At 56.3% G+C, this 21,284-nt stretch overlaps 1 protein-coding gene across 1 annotated transcript; it reads left to right on the forward strand.

The window, feature by feature from the left end:
• The first annotated feature begins 1,786 nt into the window (after positions 1–1,786).
• Positions 1,787–21,065, forward strand: UPF1 (UPF1 regulator of nonsense transcripts homolog (yeast)). Its single transcript, XM_011925825.1, has 22 exons — positions 1,787–1,960; positions 2,050–2,217; positions 2,667–2,847; positions 4,393–4,554; positions 5,194–5,278; positions 5,460–5,558; positions 7,072–7,180; positions 7,350–7,509; positions 7,595–7,713; positions 8,405–8,569; positions 8,666–8,780; positions 9,354–9,497; positions 9,802–10,015; positions 13,113–13,230; positions 13,611–13,767; positions 14,774–14,916; positions 16,203–16,377; positions 16,915–16,996; positions 18,020–18,181; positions 18,292–18,509; positions 18,800–18,922; positions 19,348–21,065. The coding sequence occupies exons 1-21, from the start codon at positions 1,947–1,949 to the stop codon at positions 18,917–18,919; spliced, it is 2,910 nt and encodes a 969-aa protein (XP_011781215.1). The 5' UTR covers positions 1,787–1,946; the 3' UTR covers positions 18,920–18,922; positions 19,348–21,065.
• Positions 21,066–21,284: the final 219 nt, after the last annotated feature.

Consider the following 21,284-nt stretch of genomic DNA (forward strand, 5'->3'; position numbering starts at 1 on the left):
TTCTCTGTGGCTCTTTTTATTATGCAAGTAGGGTTGGCTTAATTCTCCTTCCCAGTTTTTATTTCGATTTTTCTGCAAGATGAGCTCTTGGCACACCCGCTGATCTTCATTAACGGAAGGATGTTCCCAAGGCAGTAACGGGCATCCAGGGGCGCTGGTTCCTGAGCAGGCTCTCTCTGGCCTGAGCTCATCGGAGCTGTCCGGAGGCTAATTCAGGCCAGATCCTGAATCATCGGCTTCAATTAAGTTCACTTGACCATCGGCGCTGGGCTTGCCTTCCTGATGTTGATCAGCTGCAGCTGGACTGGGTCGCTTGTTTTGTGTTTGGGACAGGACCAGTGTTCTCCTGGTGCCCAGATTCCAGGGGGCAGTTCGGTGGTCTTGCCTGAGTGGTGGGACTCTCATCCTGGTGGGTTCCATGCCAGCAGCTCCCCTTCCCTCTACGCTGCTGTGTGCAGGTCACTCCACTGCCGGAGAGGATGGAGCAGAGCCTGGGAGGCGGAGCTCCGAGGTGCCAGCAAGGAAGTGGGGTCTTTTTCTGAGGTTCACATTCTGGAGAAAGAAAATGACCAAAGCCCAGAGGCAGGCTTACTTGTGCTGACACAACCCCCTCCTGTGCCTTTGGCAGCTGTGGGTCTTGGAGGGTTACAGATGGAGCAGTCAGATCTCGTGGCATCTTTGAGTTAGTAACTTGAAATACGGTGTTATGAGCAAGGCGAGAAAGGGGCTGCTGTTTTTAAAAGATTTTTAAAGAAAAGTATCTTCTGGATAACCAGAAGACATTCTTGTCCCATTTTCAGAATCTTCTGGGTAATTTAAGTGTTGCTATGTTTGCATTTAGTTCCTCTTGTGCAGGAAAAGCAACTAAATAAAACTTCTCTTAGCTGGCAACCCCAGCTTCCGGTCAGCATAGCCAAGAACAGGGAAGTGAGCAAAAGGGCCTCTGAGAAACAGCAGGCCCGAGCCAAGCACCACTGAGCGTTCTGTGCGAGGCCCAGGGGAAGGTGAGGAAGCAGCCGCCAGCCCTCGGGGAGCTTGGCTGTGACAGGGTGAGGATGCGTGGGAAGACACGGAGACGGCTGATTCTGCCCACATGGCCGGCAGGGCGCCGGAGTGGAGTCGGGCTTTGGGGATGCCCAGAGCGGCCATGGCTGGTTAGAGAATCCTGGGCCTCGTGGCAGGGAGAAAGGTTAGAAGGTTAGCTGAACTGAAGCTTTTGGCAGGAATGGTTTTCCAGAGGGGAAGAGAGAGGGCGCAGTGAGGGAGGCTGGGAGGCCCTGCAGGCGTGTTCAGAGCTGCTGGAGACACTGGACGAGCCCAAAGGCAGAGCAGCTGGGCATCCTTATTAGATACAGCAGATAGGTGCTGGAGGGTGACTGGCTTGGCGCAGGGCAGGGTTCAGCCCAGATCGTGGTTTAGGCGAGCAGTGTCCTGGCTACGTCGCAGCAAGGAAGGAGCCGAGCCAGCCAGGGCTTCAGACACAGTCCTGGGCTTCTGCAGAACAGCCCCCGTCTCTGCTCAGCCCTTTTACTGCTTTTTACAGGGTTTCCAGTCGCCTGCTTATCAGATTTCCCGGCCTGCAGCAAAGCAGGAGGGACTGTTGCTCCTGGAAGTAGGCACAGGGCCTCTGAGGAGTGATTTCAGAAGAAGCCATGAAAAATGGCGGCGGCGGGGGTGACCTTGGAGATAAGGGGCCAGGGCCTTGTGGGAAATGTCTCTGACCCCACAGCAGCCCTGGGCCAACAATGGGTTAAATTAGGCCTGATAAGTTGGATTTAAGAAAGCAGGATCTTTAAAAAAGGCAGGAACTATGTGAACCGTGTTAAGGAAGTTTTCCTTAAAAGTGGTTCAAGTTGGGATTGATTTTTGTGCTCAGTGGGGAGCTAGTTTGGGGGAGGGCTGGTCCCCGGAGATGCCAGATGGATGAGGTGTGACTGCCTCTGCTAATGGACCGTGAACGGTACCGGAACTTTTAACAGGGGCTCGAAAATTGGAAGTGGTGAAAAGCCAAACTCTGGGTGTTAACCGTTTATCATTTCCTGGTTTCAGCCATATTGTAAATCACCTTGTGAGGGCAAAATGCAAAGAGGTGACCCTGCACAAGGACGGGCCCCTGGGGGAGACAGTCCTGGAGTGCTACAATTGCGGCTGTCGCAATGTCTTCCTCCTCGGCTTCATCCCAGCCAAAGCTGACTCAGTGGTGGTGCTGCTGTGCAGGTGAGCGGTCCTCAGATGTCTCCCGGGGGTGACCTTTAAGCTCCAGCCGTCTCCTCACAAGCCTTGGCCCAGGCCAGCCCAGCCCAGCCGTGGCTCTGATTCCAGGGAATTGTGCTCCAAAGATGATTTTTGCTGAAGGGTGAGGCATGAAAGCATTTAGGGGCTGAGGCTTGTTAAGGAGTCGGCAGTGCCGTGTAACTCTTTTGCGGCGTTCTGGCTAAATCATGAAAACAATTCTGTAAAAACAAAGTCTGTTCTGAGTTTTAAGAGTTCAGAGCTCAAGTGCACGGGGAGATGCAATTTATTACTAACAGTTTAAAGGTAATGTGATCACGTAATAAAACTCAGGGTACGCCCATTTGGGTGAAAGGTCAGCATGGGAGGGGCCCTCCCTGCTCCAGGACTTCAGGGAGGGGAGCTGGTCCTCACGGCCCCCTCCTGCTCCGCAGGCAGCCCTGTGCCAGCCAGAGCAGCCTCAAGGACATCAACTGGGACAGCTCGCAGTGGCAGCCACTGATCCAGGACCGTTGCTTCCTGTCCTGGCTGGTCAAGATCCCCTCCGAGCAGGAGCAGCTGCGGGCGCGCCAGATCACGGCACAGCAGATCAACAAGCTGGAGGAGCTATGGAAGGTGGGGCTGCCCAGCAGGCTGACCCGTGCCTTCGTGTGGTTTCTGGTTGCGGAGAGGGAAGTATCTTCAGTGATGGGTTGACCCAGTGAGGCCGCTGGAGATTCTCTGGAAGGAACTCAGGCCTCTGCCACCTCTATGTGGAGTGACCCCAGGGCAGGGCACCTTGATCACCTTCCATCCAGGCAGCCTTACCTGACCAAGAAGAGCCTGGCCTTGGGGAAAGGAAAGCTCTGGCTGCTGGAATTTTTCTTGTCTGATGGGTGGTGGTAGGGGAAGGATGGGGCTGGTTGTAGGCAGACTTGTCTGGCAGAGCCTGGACCTGCACAGACAGGTATGCTGCGAGAGTGTCCTGGGGAAAGAGGTTGGGGTCGAGGTTGGCACAGTCAGCTGAGCAGAGGGGAGAGGAGAGGGTGCTGGGTCAAGTAGTGGGTGCCTGGCCCTCCCTCAGCAGACAGCCCTCACTTTTCCCCACGGAATCCTTTCTCTGGTTCCGACTGTTTAGGATTTTGTGATAAAGTCATTCTAGTAACTAGACTAGAAGCTTTCATTTGCCTCCCATTCAATCAGAAATCTCACATAGGAACTGAAGTACAAGTTAAAATGTTTTTTAAGCCGGGCGCGGTGGCTCACGCCTGTAATCCCAGCACTTTGGGAGGCTGAGGCGGGCGGATCACGAGGTCAGGAGATCGAGACCATCCTGGCTAACACGGTGAAACCCCGTCTCTACTAAAAATACAAAAAATTAGCCGGGTGTGGTGGTGTGCGCCTGTAGTCCCAGCTACTCAGAGGCTGAGGCAGGAGAATGGCGTGAACGCGGGAGGCGGAGCTTGCAGTGAGCCGAGATCGCGCCACTGCACTCCAGCCTGGGCGACAAAGCGAGACTCCGTCTCAAAAATATATATATATATATTTTTTAAGCATTGTTCAGCCTAGTACCTTTCCACTTGGATTTTCAGGTTGCCAGATGATTTCATGATTCCCGTTTATATCTGAACAGCTCAGATAATGTCCTGTCCCCACCAGCGTGGCACTCACTGAGGGAGCTGGCCCCCAGGGGAAGAGCTGCGGGCCCATGTTCATTCTGGCTTAGGGTTAGCAGACATGGGAGACAGGCCTCCCGGGCTGTGGACACAGCGAGAGAAACCGGTGGGTCTTTGTGGCAGCCTGCGAGGAGGGTTAGCTGCTCTCGTTCACAAGCCGGGCGTGCTCGGAGGAAGCAGCCAGCTCTGAAGGTGCCATCTGCTGTGGACAGTGTGTCAGGCTGGCGCCTGGGGCTTTGTAGGCAGGTTCACCCAAGTACCGGAACCCTGCTGGGGTGAGGAGCAGCAGCTGAGGCCCAAGCATGGGCTAGGCCGGTGTGCAGCTCCCCGTGTGGCATGGAGTTCCTGTTCCCAGGGTTTTCCTTGCAGATGCGCCAGAACCCCTCCATGCCACCCACCGTGGCCCATTCTGAGAAGCGGCATGTGTGCTTCATCCCTCTGGTGCCTCTGCACCCTCGTTCGTTTGCATGTAGGGAAAAACAGGTCGAGTGTTGTTGTCTTCTAGGAAAACCCTTCTGCCACGCTGGAGGACCTGGAGAAGCCGGGGGTGGACGAGGAACCGCAGCACGTCCTCCTGCGGTATGAGGACGCCTACCAGTACCAGAACATATTCGGGCCCCTGGTCAAGCTGGAGGCCGACTACGACAAGAAGCTGAAGGAGTCCCAGGTGATGTGTGCAGGAGGGCTTGGCCTGGGCTGGGCTCTTACTCTCACAGCTCTCTCCTCAGGCTTCCAAAGGGAGGTTTTCTCTCTAGGCTGTGGGAGCTGATGTGGGCTGCAGCTGCAATGCCTGAGAGTTGGAGCTTGCGGATCCGGGCCTGGCAGCCTGGTGGTCTGGGCCCCCGCCCTCAGAGCTGACATCAGCCTCAGTGTTTTCTATTTAGATCCAACACATCTTTCCCAGTGGGGTCCACAGCTTTGCCCACAGCTGCAGGAGTTAGACTCGGGCGTGATCCCTGTGAAGACCACATTTAGGCAACGGGAGCCCCGGAGTTCTGACCTCCCCTCCCTCCCTCCCCTCCTCTCTCTCTCCCTTCCTCCCCTCTCTCCCTCCCTCCCGCAGCAGCTGCTCCCTGGCCACGGAGGCCTCTGGTGTGTGGTGAAGCCTCCAGACAGGATTGACCCGTGTGTGTTCTGGGGACTCCTAATGGCTTCTCTTTCAGATATGCCCTTGGTGGCATTTGGGGCTGTCAGGTGCCACTCACAGCGCCTGCTGTGACGGCAGAGGCTTGCTGTAGGGCCCGCCTCATGGGGCCTAGGGCATGTGCTGGAGGCTAACCGGGGCTCTTGTTTTTCATGTGCTCAGACTCAAGATAACATCACGGTCAGGTGGGACCTGGGCCTTAACAAGAAGAGAATCGCCTACTTCACTTTGCCCAAGACTGACTCTGGTAATGAGGATTTAGTCATAATTTGGTTAAGAGGTGATTTTAAGTTTTAAAATATTTGTGACCATAAGTAGCATAAAATTCCTAGTTCCACCCTTGTAAAGTGCCCCTTAATTTGAACTCTTCCTGGTGGAAGTGACGGCGCAGGTTAAAATGGTCACCTCTCTCACTTTCTTACCGCAAGACATGCGGCTCATGCAGGGGGATGAGATATGCCTGCGGTACAAAGGGGACCTTGCGCCCCTGTGGAAAGGGATCGGCCACGTCATCAAGGTCCCTGATAGTATCCTTCATGTGAAGAGGGTGGGGCTGGCTGGTGGGAGAGGAAAGTGGGGGCATCAGATGGAGGCCACCGTGGATTTGATGCTCGTCGCTGGGCCAGCATCTCATGCTCTGTGGTAGTTGCTGGCTGGCACCGGCCTCCACTGCTCTTGGGAGAATTGTAGGGCCTTCATCTTCTGGGACAGCTGGTTGTATGGTTGCTTCCCCTCTGCCCGAATGGTGGTGATATTGGTGATGCTGCTTGTGTGATGCGTCCCTGGGCTGACTCTGGAGGTTAATGTGGCTGCGGGAGCATCTTACCTGGACGCTGACTCTGCACACGGAGGTTCCAGAAGCCAGTGGTCACATGCAGACCCTGTGAGCACTCACTTGCTCCCAGGCCACGTTTGGGAATGTGCAGTAACCTCAGGGTGACGCAGCCTGCCGGCCATGGTGGAGCAGCTGTAAGGCACAGGTGCAATCAGAGGCCTGGGGCGGGGAGGGGTCCTCGGAGAAGACACCATGGATCCGACTCGGGCCTCTTGTGACTGGCCAATGCTGCTGGGGCCTGACCATTCAGCGGTGGCCTCCACAGGGGTAGAGAGAGTCATGTCCCACACCCACCCTGTGCCTGACAAGCTCATCCTGAACACGTGAGACTGGTTTTGGGGCTCAGGGTTGAGGGAAGGGTGTTGCCTACCGGCCACAGCCTCCTGGAGGGCAGGTTGCTTGTGTATGCAGAGCCCTGTGCTTGGCTGTACTGGGAGGAGTGTTGTTTTCGTGGAACCGTGAGAAGAGCTGCTGTGGCCAAAGCTGGGTTCCATGAACTCTGCCTGCCTCTGCTGGCCACATGTGCAGGAGCTGCTGGTGAGCTTCTGGGGCCCGGGATGTGGCTGCTCCCTACTGGTGAGCGGTGGTGGCTTCACTGCCGCCCTCTGCATCTCTGAAAGGGGCCTAGATGAGTGGCCGGGAGATGGCCCCGGGGGTGGCAAGGAGGAACTCCAGGCTGGCTGGGGGTGGGACACCGGCTCATGGTGAGGTAGATTCTGTCCTCAAGGACGCTGTCCCTCTGGTTTCTGGTCTGGTGTTGGCTGCATGTTTTTAGCGTTTGGTGCAGAACCAATGGTGTCTTAACTAAATTTTAAAATGCCATTTAAAGAGTATGTACCGGCCGGGCGTGGTGGCTCAAGCCTGTAATCCCAGCACTTTGGGAGGCCGAGATGGGCGGATCACGAGGTCAGGAGATCGAGACCATCCTGGCTAACACGGTGAAACCCTGTCTCTACCAAAAATACAAAAAAACTAGCCGGGCGAGGTGGCGGGCGCCTGTAGTCCCAGCTACTCCGGAGGCTGAGGCAGGAGAATGGCGTAAACCCGGGAGGCGGAGCTTGCAGTGAGCTGAGATCCGGCCACTGCACTCCAGTCCGGGCGACAGAGCGAGACTCCGCCTCAAAAAAAAAAGAGTATGTACCAAGGGCGACCCAGAAAGGTCAGCCTGGCTTTTGACAAGGATGCAAACTTAACTCAGCACACAGATTATGGCGATGAGATCGCCATTGAGCTGCGGAGCAGTGTGGGTGCACCCGTGGAGGTGACTCACAACTTCCAGGTGGATTTTGTGTGGAAGTCGACCTCCTTTGACAGGTACGTCCCCTCCTGTCGCTGCCCCCCGATCCCTGGTTGCCACCTGTGGCATCTTTATGAGCCCTCCCCATCACTGCGGAGTGGGGCTCCCCACCCATGTCTGCAGACTGAGGATGCCGGTGAGGCGGCCATGACTGTGTGTGTAGCCAACCCCACACCCTCCTCACAGGATGCAGAGTGCGTTGAAAACGTTTGCCGTGGACGAGACCTCAGTGTCTGGCTACATCTACCACAAGCTGCTGGGCCACGAGGTGGAGGACGTAATCATCAAGTGCCAGCTGCCCAAGCGCTTCACGGCGCAGGGCCTCCCCGACCTCAACCACTCCCAGGTGTGCGCCGTCCTCAGCGCGCGGGGCCTCGCCCATGGGCCGGGACACAAGCGGCGGCTGCGCCTAACGGCCGCTTGTATTGAAGGTTTATGCCGTGAAGACTGTGCTGCAAAGACCGCTGAGCCTGATCCAGGGCCCGCCAGGCACGGGGAAGACAGTGACGTCGGCCACCATCGTCTACCACTTGGCCCGGCAAGGCAACGGGTAGGACAGACACGGCCCCTGCGGGCAAGACCTGGGAGGTCTTTAGGGTGGCCAGATGGAAGGCCTGCTGCCGGGAGCCTCGGGCTCTGTCATACTGGGGAGAGCACTTGGCGGGCAGTGTCGCTGTAGCGCCTACCGCTCTCCATGTGACATTATTTGTGTCAGCTGCAGCCTTGGGATTGCATTTTAGTAACCAGGTCTGCTACTGGTGTAGAAAACTGGGGGCAAGGGGCTGTGGCTGCAGCAGTGTGAGTTCTGTGTGCGTCTCAGAACTGTGAAGGCACTTTATAGCGTGACGGGAGGGTGCAGATTTCAGCCTTGGCATTGCTTGTGGTTGGTAGAGCTGTGAAGGCTGGGCTGTCTGGATCTGAGCTCCTTCAACATCGTGTCATTACTGCCTGTTAAAAATGATAGGAGTTTAAGGCCAGCCTGAGCAGGGTGAGACGTCTCTACAAAAAAACATTCAGAAATTAACTGGGGGTAGTGGTGTGCACCTGTTGTCCCAGCTACTCAGGAGGCTGAGGTGGGAGGATCGCTTGAGCCCAGGATGTTGAGGCTGCAATTAGCTGAAATCACTGCACTCCAGCTTGGGCAACAGAGCAAGACCCTGTCTCAAAAAACAGAGTCTTGGCTTATTACATTCACTGAGCTTCCTCTGGGTAAGCATTGAGCTGCCTGAATGGTGTTGCAGGCCGGTGCTGGTGTGTGCTCCGAGCAACATCGCTGTGGACCAGCTAACAGAGAAGATCCACCAGACGGGGCTGAAGGTCGTGCGCCTCTGCGCCAAGAGCCGCGAGGCCATCGACTCCCCGGTGTCTTTCCTGGCCCTGCACAACCAGATCAGAAACATGGACAGGTGTGTATCAAGTCCATCCCTCCCAGTTGGTCCCTGAGCTGCTGCAGGTGACATGTACAGAGCTCAGGTGCCCCGCTGACCTGCATGTGCTTCCAGCATGCCTGAGCTGCAGAAGCTGCAGCAGCTGAAAGATGAGACTGGGGAGCTGTCGTCTGCTGACGAGAAGCGGTACCGGGCCTTGAAGCGTACCGCGGAGAGAGAGCTGCTGATGGTGAGTGCCCCTCCTGCTTGCAAAAGGGCCTGTGGGCTGGCGGCCTGATGGTTTTTGTTTGGGCCAAGGCACCTGTTGGAATTGTTGCTTTGCTTCTGGAAAGAGAAATTAGATGCTCTCTACCTGGCCTCTCTGCGCTCAGTTGTACAGTAAATTAGGGACATCTCGCTGCCTGGAACACGGTCTTCTAGGGAGTCTCCACTCCCAGCCTCCGCTGGGATCTGGCAGTGGATCTAGAACACTCCTGCTCTTTCATAACCAACCAGCCTGAACTGGAATCAGCCTGAGTGCAGTTTTCAGCAGCTCAGCACTGCCCCTTGAAGGCTGTCGTGAGGCATAGAGCCCTTGATGTGGAGAGGTTGCCTTCTGTGAAACGTGACCGTTTAAGGACCTTTAAAGTTGGTAATCACCACAGCCTGGACCGTGTATCTTGTCCGGGAGGGACAGCTTGTTTTTTTATAGTGTCAGGGAGGGTGAGAAACAGGAGAGCTTCTGTGTCCTGTCCCACCTGCCCTCCGGGGTCTGGTGGCATTTACAGTGCAGGTGCCCTGATGCCTCTGCACCCTTCCCCAGAACGCAGATGTCATCTGCTGCACGTGTGTGGGCGCCGGCGACCCAAGACTGGCCAAGATGCAGTTCCGCTCCATTTTAATCGACGAAAGCACCCAGGCCACCGAGCCAGAGTGCATGGTTCCCGTGGTCCTCGGGGCCAAGCAGGTGGGCTCTCTTCCCTACCCTCTCCTGTGTGAAAACTCGTGTGTGTGATTCTTGGCGTTTGTCTTTTAAAAAAAACACCCTGTATTGATACAGGATGCCCAGCAGAGTGTGCACACACACAGGGCTCCCTGAGGGGTGTATAGAGGGTGGGGTCTGCCAGCTGCACGTCTAGCGTGTGTGGTGAGCAATGCCCCTGTGGCCAGGTGGTGCCCTGTGCACCCCGGGGCCCCTACTTCCTCGCTAGCGTGTGTTGAGGCCGATTCACACCTGAACTTCTTGACTTGTGGGGCCCCTCTCCCTACAGCTGATCCTTGTAGGTGACCACTGCCAACTGGGCCCGGTGGTAATGTGCAAGAAGGCGGCCAAAGCCGGGCTGTCGCAGTCGCTCTTCGAGCGCCTGGTGGTGCTGGGCATCCGGCCCATCCGCCTGCAGGTCCAGTACCGGATGCACCCTGCACTCAGCGCCTTCCCGTCCAACATCTTCTACGAGGGCTCCCTCCAGAATGGTGTCACTGCAGGTAACGGGTTCTGCTTGGGGCAGGGGCTTCTGCGGAGAAGTGGCATCAAGGGAATGTGGCCTGGGGAGAAGGAATTGGCCTATCAGTTTCCCCTGAGTGGCTTCACATAGTCACTGCTTGAGTTCAGGGCACTTTGTGCCCAAGGTCTTGGTGATATGGTCTTAGATCAAGTGGTGTCTCTGGGGCATGTGGGGAGCCTGTGTCCTCTGTAAAACTCAGTCATTGCCTGAGAATTCATCCAAGGCTCATGTAGCAGCATGCACAACAGCAAGGACAGGCGTTAGGGGAGCTGAGCCCAGGCCTTAACGTGGGCCATGTGTTCAGTGCTTCCTGAAGTATAGCCATTCTCGGGCCTGGGCCCCTGGGGTCTGCAAGACCGTGTCCGGCTTCCCTGTATAACACAGAGGCTTCACCTGCCCTTTTTCACTCTGCCGACGCTTGCTGGTGACTCACTGGTGCTTCTGCAAGAGTTGGGTCGGAGCAGCCGGACTGTGCCAGGATCACAGTAAGAAACACCCCGGATGAGGAAGCGAACAGTACATCTTACTAAGCCTTGAGTGTTTCGCTGCGACCAGATAGAATTTTTCATGATACCTTCGGGTGTGCCGGTGCTTGAAGGCAGGCCTTGTGGACACACCCTGAGTATTCACCCCGTGATGTTGGGCAGACTTTTTCCAAAAATGATCGAGCTCGTCATTTCATGGAGAACAAGTGGCAATATCTGTTACAGTAGTAAAATTCAAGTGAAAACCAGAATTTTGGAAAACGTTAACATCGCTTGCCATGAGCTTGGTGTCTTCCCAACACCCAGAGACTTTTCTGATGAGGTCTGTAGGAGTGACAGATGAAATGTTTCCACCATTGCCGGTGAAATGTGTCAACCTTTGGAAGACCTACTTGATGGGAGATCCTTCTTGAATGACCAACGCATAGTGTCACGAAGTCACATGGGGATGGAGTGGCAAAGAGTTGTCACAGGCCTGCGGAAACCCACCTCTGCCCAGCTTGATGTGGCCTCAGGTCTGGAGACTCCCAGCCATGCAGAAAGGCTGTAAAAACAAACCCATCTCCCTTTCCAGTCACAGGCTTCCGTGAGGCCTGGCTTTCCTGGAGCCTGGGAGGGTGGACTGAGCACAGGCAGATCCCAGGGCCCAGCTGCCTCCGATTCAGCCACATAGTAAGAAGATTCGCAGAAACGGGAAACAGGACCACTCTTCTCAGTGAGCTTATTTTTGGAGAAATAACTAATGTGTAATGGGTTATTTTTTTATTTTATTTTATTTATTTATTTATTTATTTTTTTTTGAGACGGAGTCTCGCTCTGTGGCCCAGGCTGGAGTGCAGTGGCCAGATCTCAGCTCACTGCAAGCTCCGCCTCCCGGGTTTACGCCATTCTCCTGCCTCAGCCTCCCGAGTAGCTGGGACTACAGGCGCCCGCCACCTTGCCTGGCTAATTTTTTGTTATTTTTTTTTTAGTAGAGACGGGGTTTCACCGTGTTAGCCAGGATGGTCTTGATCTCCTGACCTCGTGATCCGCCCGTCTCGGCCTCCCAAATTGCTGGGATTACAGGCTTGAGCCACCGCGCCCGGCCGTAATGGGTTATTTTTAAACGAATTAATACATTTTTTTAAAATTTCCAAATTTAGGGAATACAGTTATCCAATAAACAAAAACTGTTTGGACTCCCTAACTTTTGAGAGTGTAGAGGGTCCTGAAAGCTGCCAATACAGCATCTCGTGAACTCCAAACCTGTGAGGTTGGTATTGTCAGGCCTACTTATGGGAGAAAGTGAGGCTCAGAGCCCACCCCCTGGGTTGGGCTGTACCACTCTTTGCCGAGTCGTGGGAGTTGATGCCACTGTTGACATCGCTGGGACACCGCTGTTCCCAGTGCATGGCAAGGCTGAAAACAGAAGGCCACAGAGACCTTGCTTGTGCTGGTGTGTCTGAGCACTGACTGGGAAAGGTGTGGCTCAGCGCAGGCTCAGACCCTTCATGGTCCCCAGGGCATCAGCCCAGAGGGCAGACACTGGTGCATACTGCTCTCTAATTGATGCCCAGCACGTAGTTCACACCCAGTAAGTATATTTTAGGAAATTCTCTATTGAAGTGTAAACATGTGGCCACATTACGAGTGTCTGGCTCAGTGAGTGGTCACTAAGTGAGCATATTTGGATAGCCAGCATCTGAACCCAGAACCACCTGACCAGCTGCAAGAAGCCGCCTCATCCCTGCAGGTGGCCACCGTCCAGGGGTGCGCATCCACAGCAGCCCCTGGGCTGAGGGACTTCTGAGCTCATCTGGCAGCCCTTGTGCTCGCTGCAACAACAGTGATGCACTTGGCCTCATTTTCAGCTCGACGTGGGATCATACGGTGTGTGCTGGCGTGTCTGGCTTCCTGTGTCCATGTCAGGCTGGTGCTGTGCAAAAACACCAGTTTCCTCACACTGATTGAAGCTCCCAGTAGAGTGAGGAGGGCACGTGTGAATTGAGAAGCTGGTTTTGCAGTTTTAAGGAAACGCACAGAGCCCAGAAAAGCCAAGATGAGTGCGAAGAGCCCGAAGAAAGTGGCTGCTCACACGGCAGGACACTGCGGCCCCCCAGCTGCAGTGTTGGGCCCCGGCCCAGGAGGGAGCCCAGAGGCAGAGCCAGCAGTCCACAGGCTCTCAGCAGGAATGGGCAAGGCTGCAGGGCAGGGGGACACAGTTGACTCAACAGTGTCACACGCAAGTCAGTTGTAGGGGCTGTGGAGCCTTTAAGGCAAGCTTCTGGAAGGAAGCAGGAGAACAGCCTGTATCCTGGGGTTGCCAGATATCCAGGCTACAGGAAAGCCCTGGCTGAGACCCTGTTCCCTGTTTAGGGGCTGAGCCAACTCTGTGCTGGCCATGGTGCTCTCAGTGGCCTCTGCTCAGCCTTGCTCAGTCCTGGCCATCTCCAGCCAGGGGACCGGCTTGGGTGACCTCACCAGGGCCTCACAGATTGAGGTTTCCTGCCCAGGGCCTGCAGCGCTGGTGTGGCATCTACATTGCGCTGTGTCTGAACTCAGTTGAGGCGGGGTAGGGCTTTTGAAGTGTTACCTCTTTCCCTCCCCTCACAGCGGATCGTGTAAAGAAGGGATTTGACTTCCAGTGGCCCCAACCCGATAAACCAATGTTCTTCTACGTGACCCAGGGCCAAGAGGAGATAGCCAGCTCGGGCACCTCCTACCTGAACAGGTGAGCAAGGACAGGCCCACTGGCGTCTGCAGGCCTTGGGGACAGCTTGAGAGGTTGCTTACCCATTGTACTTACTTTTAACATGGGACTGAAACTTTTTTTACTTTCATCCACTGTTTAGACTCTAAACCGTATTGTTTCTGCCTCCTTTTCCATTGTACTTGTTTTTTATTGGGCAGATACTTGCTAATCCCACATGGCAACCTTTTTTGCCCCTCAAGACTTCCCTGGTGAAGGCTGGGGAAGCTCAGCCATGCAAACACCAGTGATGGCAGCTGCCTTCCCGCAGGGTGTTGTGTGTCTGCACCCCTCACAGCCTCCAGCCTCAGGGCTCGGGATCCCATAGGTGGAGCCCAGCACTGAGAGCCTGGGTTTCTTAGGACCGAGGCTGCGAACGTGGAGAAGATCACCACGAAGTTGCTGAAGGCGGGCGCCAAACCGGACCAGATTGGCATCATCACGCCCTACGAGGGCCAGCGCTCCTACCTGGTTCAGTACATGCAGTTCAGCGGCTCCCTGCACACCAAGCTCTACCAGGTGCTCCGCGCCTATGGGCACACTCGGTCTCCTGGGCCATTCAGGGGTATTGACCCTTGACTTTTAAGTTACCCCCCCCAAGAGGTGCCCATCCTGGCTGGAGCTCAGAGTGGCCCAGGAAGCACCAGCTGGCCCACCCTCTGGGGAGGGCACAGACAGCACATCCCCACAGTCCTTGCGACATTCCACATGGTCAGGACAGAGACTCTGAGAAATAACGTCACAAGGATCAGAAACATGGGCTGAGATTAGTGTATCAAGATGTTTTTTTGGGACGGTTGAAACAAGTCCAAGGTGGAACGGGAGTGGTAGGTGCCTGCCACGCAGTAGATGTTGTGCTGTGGAGACTGGTGTTCACACCTTTTTTGACACCCGGATGAAACGCCTACTGCCGGTGTGTGGGGAGGAGGCACAGCTCTGCCTCCACGGGGAAATGAGCCCAAGTGCCGAGTCTGAGTGGCTACATGGCAGTGGTTTCTGTTCTGTTTTTGAGCACAGCTCAGGTTCTCTGGGATGAGCACGTGTGCTCTTAGTGCTGAGAAACAAATCCCCATGGCTAAAAGAGAACAGGCTGGGTATCATGGCTCACACCTGGAGTCCCAGCACTTTGGGAGACTGAGGCAGGGGAGTCGCTTGAGCCTGGGAGTTCCAGACCAACCTGTGCAACGTAGGGAGACCCCATCTCCACCAAAAAAATAAAATAAAATAACGGTGTGGTGGCATGTGCCTATGGTCCCAGCCACTCAGGAGACTGAGGTAGGATCAGCTGAGCCTGGGAGGTCAAGGCTTCAGTGAGCTGAGATCACACCACTGCACTCTAGCCTGTGACAGAGCAAGATCCTGTCTCTAAAAAAAGAAAACAAAATGACAGCAGAGCCAGGACAGTCCCTAGGTCCGGTGGAGCAGGTGCCAGGCCCCAAGCTCCCGGGTGGGATTTGAGGGTGGGTCTTGGTGTATTTCCTGCATTTTGGGGGGACTAGATAATGACCATAAAGCTCCCTTTCAGGAGGTGGAGATCGCCAGTGTGGACGCCTTTCAGGGACGCGAGAAGGACTTCATCATCCTCTCCTGTGTGCGGGCCAACGAGCACCAAGGCATTGGGTTTTTAAATGACCCCAGGCGTCTGAACGTGGCCCTGACCAGAGCAAGGTAGGGAGGCTGCCTGCTGTGTGCTGCCTAGCCGCTCTCATCAGTCCCCACTTCCCAGGGAATTTGGGGCTAGGGTTGGAGGTTGCCAGGGCCAGAGGTCAGAGGGCTCTAAGCAGCAGTTGAGAAACGATGTCTCACTGGAGAGATCTTTGTTTCCGTGTCCGGGGGTTTGCTGTGGCCCCTGTGCCTCAGCCCAGCAGGACGTATCTTTCTAGGCCCTTCTGGTCTGATTCAGATAAATCTTGTGTGTGTCTGTCAAGTTGTTTAATCTGAGAGCCTGTAAATTTTGGTCCTGTCCACTATTTTTGGTTCTAAAATACAACTTTTGTGAACTGATGATAGCAGAAGGGATCCATTCTGTCATCCCACATACAACTAGACCTCAGGCCGGGCGCGGTGTCTCACGCCTGCAATCCCAGCACTTAAGGCGGAGGCGGGTGGATCACCTGAGGTCAGGAGTTCTCAACCAGCCTAACCATGGTGAAACCTGTCTGTACTAAATACAAAAAAATTAGCCAGGCGTGGTGGTGCAAGTCTGTAATCTGAGCTACTTGGGAGGCTGAAACAGGAGAATCGCTTGTACCTGGGAGGCGGAGATTGTGGTGAGCCGAGATCGTGCCATTGCACGCCAGCCTGGGCAACAAGAGCAAAACTCTTGTCTCCAAAGAAAGAAAGAAAGAAAAAAATAACTAGACAGCAAGGACCCATTCACCAGCTGGAAGTTCGGGGGGCCTGGCCCGTGGCTCCACCCAGCATAGGGAGAGAACCTGGCACTCCTTCAGGCTCACATACGCAGTAGTCCTCCTGTAGGTCACTATGGCTTTGTCATTGGTACTTCCTCTTTCTAAGGCGCACTCTTGTTTGGTGGGTGGTATTGGGTGGGTCCCCCCACAGCTGCATGAGGTGGGCTAGAGGAGCTGGGCATCGGGTCAGTGCCCCAGCCTGCCAGGGACCCTGTGGGGCCACCTGTGCCCTGGTGCCTGGAAGGCCGACTCTCTTGACAGCGGGTCTTGTCTCCAAACCTATCCACCCAGCCAGATAGGTGTCTGCCACGGGGCTGCTTAGAGTCGGCCACAAAATCAACCCGTGTGCAGGGTCAGTAGCTTGGCATTGGGCTCCGGGGCCTGTCCCTGTGGCTGGCAGCCTGCCTGCTGCCTTGGCTCGCATGGTCCACGCCTTTCTTGCCTTGGATTTGGGTTGTGAGTGAATGCAGCCTTGCCTCTTGGACCTTCCTGTGAGACGGGCCGCTCTCCACCTGCGTCCTCAGCACTGCACCCTTGTTGCAGGTACGGCGTCATCATCGTGGGCAACCCGAAGGCGCTGTCGAAGCAGCCACTCTGGAACCACCTGCTGAACTACTACAAGGAGCAGAAGGTGCTGGTGGAGGGGCCGCTTAACAACCTGCGCGAGAGCCTCATGCAGTTCAGCAAGCCGCGCAAGCTGGTCAACACCATCAACCCGGTGAGCATCTGCGCAGGACAGCAGGGCAGCAAGGAGAAACCCGGGCCTGAAACACTGCTGGGAATGTGCCAACTTGGCCCATGTGCCTGTGAGCTGAGGGAGGGTTCTCCTAGGGGAGGATGGGCCAGCCCACTTCCTGTCTTCCAAGCCGTGTGTGGCATTTTTGGCTCAGGGCCGCTGAGTCCTGGGTGGCCTGTGGGAATTGGGCTCAGGGCTGCTGTGCTGCATGCAGCAGCCTGGGACCTGGGACACGGGAGTTGGAAGCTTTTCAAGCCCGGGGTGCCCTGGTGGTGAGGGAATATGAAGCTTCCTGAGCCGAGGCCCAAGGGTCAGCATCAGCCCAGGTCTGCCGAGGAGGGCAGGTGAGACCCAGAGGCCATGAGATAGCAGCTCTCTCCTGTCTCCAGGGAGAGCCCCTGGCACAGTGTCAACACCCCACAGCTGCATGCATACCTGCTGCCTCCCAGGCCACCGGCCCATGGGAAGTTGTTCCTTCTGTTGAGATGACAAATTCCTCACCTATCTAAACCTTCGCAGGGAGCCCGCTTCATGACCACAGCCATGTATGATGCCCGGGAGGCCATCATCCCAGGCTCCGTGTATGATCGGAGCAGCCAGGGTGAGTCGCTCGGCGGGAGACCCGGCCGGCCCCTTGTCCTCACACCAGGATGCTGGCTGTTCCCATGGCTGAAGCTTTAGGTGCCCCACCTTTCCTCCCCCTCAAGGGCGGGGCCTGGCTCCCTTGTCCTCCCCGCCCCCAGGGCATCTCTAGCCCCAGAGAACCCCTGGGGTGTTTTTCTTTAGCCAGAGTTTATTCATTTGTGTTTCCTGGTGATCAATCTAGTTAGCTTTTTCTTGTGTTTTGGTAGAGCAGGGACTACATGTAGTACAAATAGAATATTTTCATTAAAAAGGATTTTTTTTTCCTTTGGTAAATTCAGGGTGATTTTCATTTATTTTTTATGTTTAGAGACGGTCTCGCTATGTTGTCCAGGCTGGTCTCAAACTCCTGCCTGAAGCATTCCTCCCGCTCAGCCTCCCAAAGTGCTGGGATTACAGGCGAGAGAGTCACTGCACATGGCCAATTTGCATGGAGGGTTTTGTTTGTTTGTTTGTTTTGGTTTTTTTTGAGACAGTCTTGCTCTGTCGCCCAAGCTGGAGTACAGTGGTGCGATCTTGGCTCACTGCAACCTCCGCCTCCCAGATTCAAGCGATTCTCCTGCCTTGGCCTCCCAAGTAGCTGGGATTATAAGCACCCACTACCACGCCCAGCTAATTTTTGTGTTTTTAGTAGAGACGAGGTTTCGCCATGTTGGCCTGGCTGGTCTCAAACTCCTGATCTCAGGTGGTCCACCCACCTAGGCTTCCCAAAGTGCTGGGATTACAGGCTTGAGCCAACACACCCGGCCCCGATTTTCAGATCTGTATAGGCCAGTGATTCCCAGCAGGCTCTTCTGGGGGAAGGTGCCTGCCCAAGCACCCAGCCCCAGGCTGGCTGCTGTAGTCAACATGGAGCCCCGCGGATCTGCATCTTCAGCCTGGGCAGAGCCGGGACAGATGTGCAGCTCCGACTGACTGGCTGGTGGGGTGGGTGGGGCATCGCCGGGGTTTGACACCTACTGTGTTCCACTGTGATTTGCAGGCCGGCCCTCCAGCATGTACTTCCAGACCCATGACCAGATTGGCATGATCAGTGCCGGCCCCAGCCATGTGGCTGCCATGAACATTCCCATCCCCTTCAACCTGGTCATGCCGCCCATGCCACCGCCTGGCTATTTTGGACAAGCCAATGGGCCTGCTGCAGGTAAGCATCCATGGCCGTGGCCGGGTGTGGCCCTCCTGAGAGCTCTCGAGGGTGTGCTTGTTTGCGAGGCCCTGGCCTCCTTGGGATCACCCTGGACTGCTGTCTTTCAGGCCGAGGCACCCCAAAAGGCAAGACTGGCCGTGGGGGACGCCAGAAGAACCGCTTTGGGCTTCCTGGGCCCAGCCAGACCAACCTCCCCAACAGCCAAGCCAGCCAGGATGTGGCGTCACAGCCCTTCTCTCAGGGCGCCCTGACGCAGGGCTACATCTCCATGAGCCAGCCCTCCCAGATGAGCCAGCCCGGCCTCTCCCAGCCGGAGCTGTCCCAGGTGAGCCCGCCCCACGCACAGAGCCCTCTTGGAGCCCTGGGACAGGACTTGCCAGAGTGAGAGTGGGGCTATGCACCTGGAACATTCCCTCTGAAGAGCCCCAGAGAGCTGGGGCTGGCCCATGTCCACTGTCTGAATTACCTGTCCCTGGGCTAGGGTCATCAGAGTGGGTCTCCTGGGTCTTAATTTGGGGACGGATTTTCCATTCTCTTCTCTGGGGCTGCTGAGGGCTGGGTGGACGTGAGCACCCTTGGCCTGTGGCTTGCTTACCTCCCGACCTTGTCTTTCAGGACAGTTACCTTGGTGACGAGTTTAAATCACAAATCGACGTGGCGCTCTCGCAGGACTCCACGTACCAGGGAGAGAGGGCGTACCAGCATGGCGGGGTGACGGGGCTGTCCCAGTACTAAAAGGCAAGCCCCCCTGGAGCAGGCCTGGCCCCATCCCAGCCTCCAGGAGAAGGATGGGAGGGGGCTCTCCCCAGGGAGCTGCCCTGGAGGGGTGGTATCTGGAAATGCGTGCTGTCCCCAGTGGGGTCACAGGCCCCCAGGGCCAGCTTGGCCTGTGCCCTTTACCACCAGTCAGGGTGGCTCCATGTGTTGCCCAGTCACAGCCCCACTCTCCCCTTGAAAGAATTCTAGGGCTCCCCACGGAAAGGGATGTGGAGGCACCCCACCCTACCCCATCCTGGCGGGTAGGCCCTCTGTTCGCGGGACCTGTTTCCTCATCAGAGTGGGGGAGAGCAGCTCAAGCTCCCACTCGCTGTCCTGTGTGCTGGGTACCTGTGGGGCTCGGGGCGCCGCCTCTCACTGCCTCCTGCCCTTCTCCCTCCTGACAGGTGGCGGCGGAAGAGCTAAGCAACGTGGCTTAGTCCATCAGCATCTTATTCTGGGTAATAAAAAATAAAAATAAACGGATACCTGTTTTCCACTGCTAAAACTGAAGCACCACTGTGTGAGCGACAGGAAGGGAGAGCGCACGAGGGAGAGGAGCCGAGGCCGAGCGCCCCCTGCTGGCCCGCGGCGGCGAGGAGCAGAGGGAGCGGAGGAGGGGCCGGCCCGCGGGAGCCGCCGCCACCAGGAGGCCCCGCTTCGTCCCACCGGGGCTGCGGCCAGGGCGGAGGGAGGAAGACCCTCATCTCAGAGTAGCCCTTTCCTCTGTTCTGTTATTTCTTTTTCTCTTTGATTGAAAGGGGACTACGTCTTAGCAGGAAAAAACTTCGCATTTCTGTGCCCGAGCAGGCTCCTTGCAAAGACGGCGGCGCGCAGGGCAGAGCCCCGGGAGGGCGCATCTGTCCACGCCTACCAGACGCGCCGAGGTCGCGCTGCCTGTGTTCTCCGAGGGCCTTCATTTAAAGAAAATAAGGGTGTTTGGGGTTTTTGTTTGTTTTTTTCAAGATTCTTTTAAAGGAGTACTGAAGAATACTTTCCTAAGTTTGTCTCTAAAATCTTAGCGGTGGACCTGGGAGATGTGAGAAGCTTCCAGAAACAGTTTGAACAAGCCAGCGCCACTGGAGAAGAGGAGCAACACCTGTGCCGCGGCCTGGAGGAGGACTTTTGTTGCTGGTTTTAGCTTCCGGTGGCTTCTTGCTGCGGGGCATCGGGCCTCTGGGGTAGCCGCCCACCGAACCTGGAAGCTGCTCGTTCTCCACTGGACTCAGAAGCCAAGCCGCTTCCCGCCCGGACTCGGCGCAGGACCCCGCACCTGTGAGGAAGGTGCTTTTGGCCCCATTGCGAGGGGCCTTGGCTAGGACTGGCCCTGTGGCCAGGGGGCGAGAAGGTGGCTGTTCCCGGATCGACGGCTTTTTCCCGGGGGCCTTTGGAAGATTTGGTGGAAGGACAAGAGGGCCTGTCCCTGTCCCCAGGAGGTACCGACAGTCCCTGTACTGGTTAGACACACGGAGCGCTGCACACCGAAAGCCCAAATTGGGAGCTCTGCCTGCCAGCAGTTTTGCTGAGGGGGTGATCGCTGCTTCTGGGGGGTAAGGAAACAAGTTTCAGGAATTACTGCGTTCTGTGTGAAGGGGCTGGGGGTGTGGTGTCGTTGGCAGAGGGTCATTTTAGTTAGGAGAGCTGCCGCAGCCCCTCCAACCCCTGGCTTGGGGTGTCATACTGCCTGGCGGCCAGGCCTCCAGCCTGCCCTGACCCGGGCCTGGGGCTGTCACTGGCCCTGAGCTGAACACTTCCAGATTCCAGCTTCTACATGGGACAGACGGGGACGCACAGGCCACCTTCCTTCTGGCAGGGACTCTTATTTATTCCCATTGCTCTAGGGCTTTCGGTTTCCCCTTCTTCCGGTAGGCCGCGTAGAGGCATGCACCACGCACCGGGTAGGCTTCTGCGGTGACCCCGCGGCGGCCTGAGGGACGCTGCCTGCCCCATCCCGGCTGTTGGGCTGGGCCGCTTTGCCTCTGCTTCGTCCTGTGCTGTGTTCTCCAGCTTTGTAGCAGCGGCCTTGACAAACCCAGGCGCACCGTACCAAGGCAATGTAACTTTTGATTTTCGGTCAATTTAAGTTCTTTTGTCACCAATAAAATATTAAACAGTTTTGCCTTCACACCAAGGATTGGATAAACTGCAGGGGGTGGGGGGTGTTGGGGGCGGGGGGTTCCCTGGCTGAGTGAGGGGTTGGGGTGTGAAGGAGGCCAGAGGGAGACAGGCAAAGCCCAGAAAGGGCAGGTCTGCCTTGCAGGACTGAAGAAGAGCGACCCCTGCCCCTGGGCCCCTCCCGTGGGCAGCACCTGGGCCTGTCGGGACGACTCCAGGGAGTGGTGGG

This window comes from Colobus angolensis, unplaced genomic scaffold (assembly GCF_000951035.1).
Source record: "Colobus angolensis palliatus isolate OR3802 unplaced genomic scaffold, Cang.pa_1.0 Scaffold66, whole genome shotgun sequence".
NCBI lineage: Eukaryota > Metazoa > Chordata > Mammalia > Primates > Cercopithecidae > Colobus > Colobus angolensis.

Bases quoted from the DNA above. Each gene is read 5' to 3' on its own strand.
- UPF1 (XM_011925825.1), top strand. The intron at 7,181-7,349 runs GTACGTCCCCTC...CCCTCCTCACAG, and splicing joins AAGTCGACCTCCTTTGACAG to GATGCAGAGTGCGTTGAAAA. The intron at 8,781-9,353 runs GTGAGTGCCCCT...ACCCTTCCCCAG, and splicing joins CGGAGAGAGAGCTGCTGATG to AACGCAGATGTCATCTGCTG.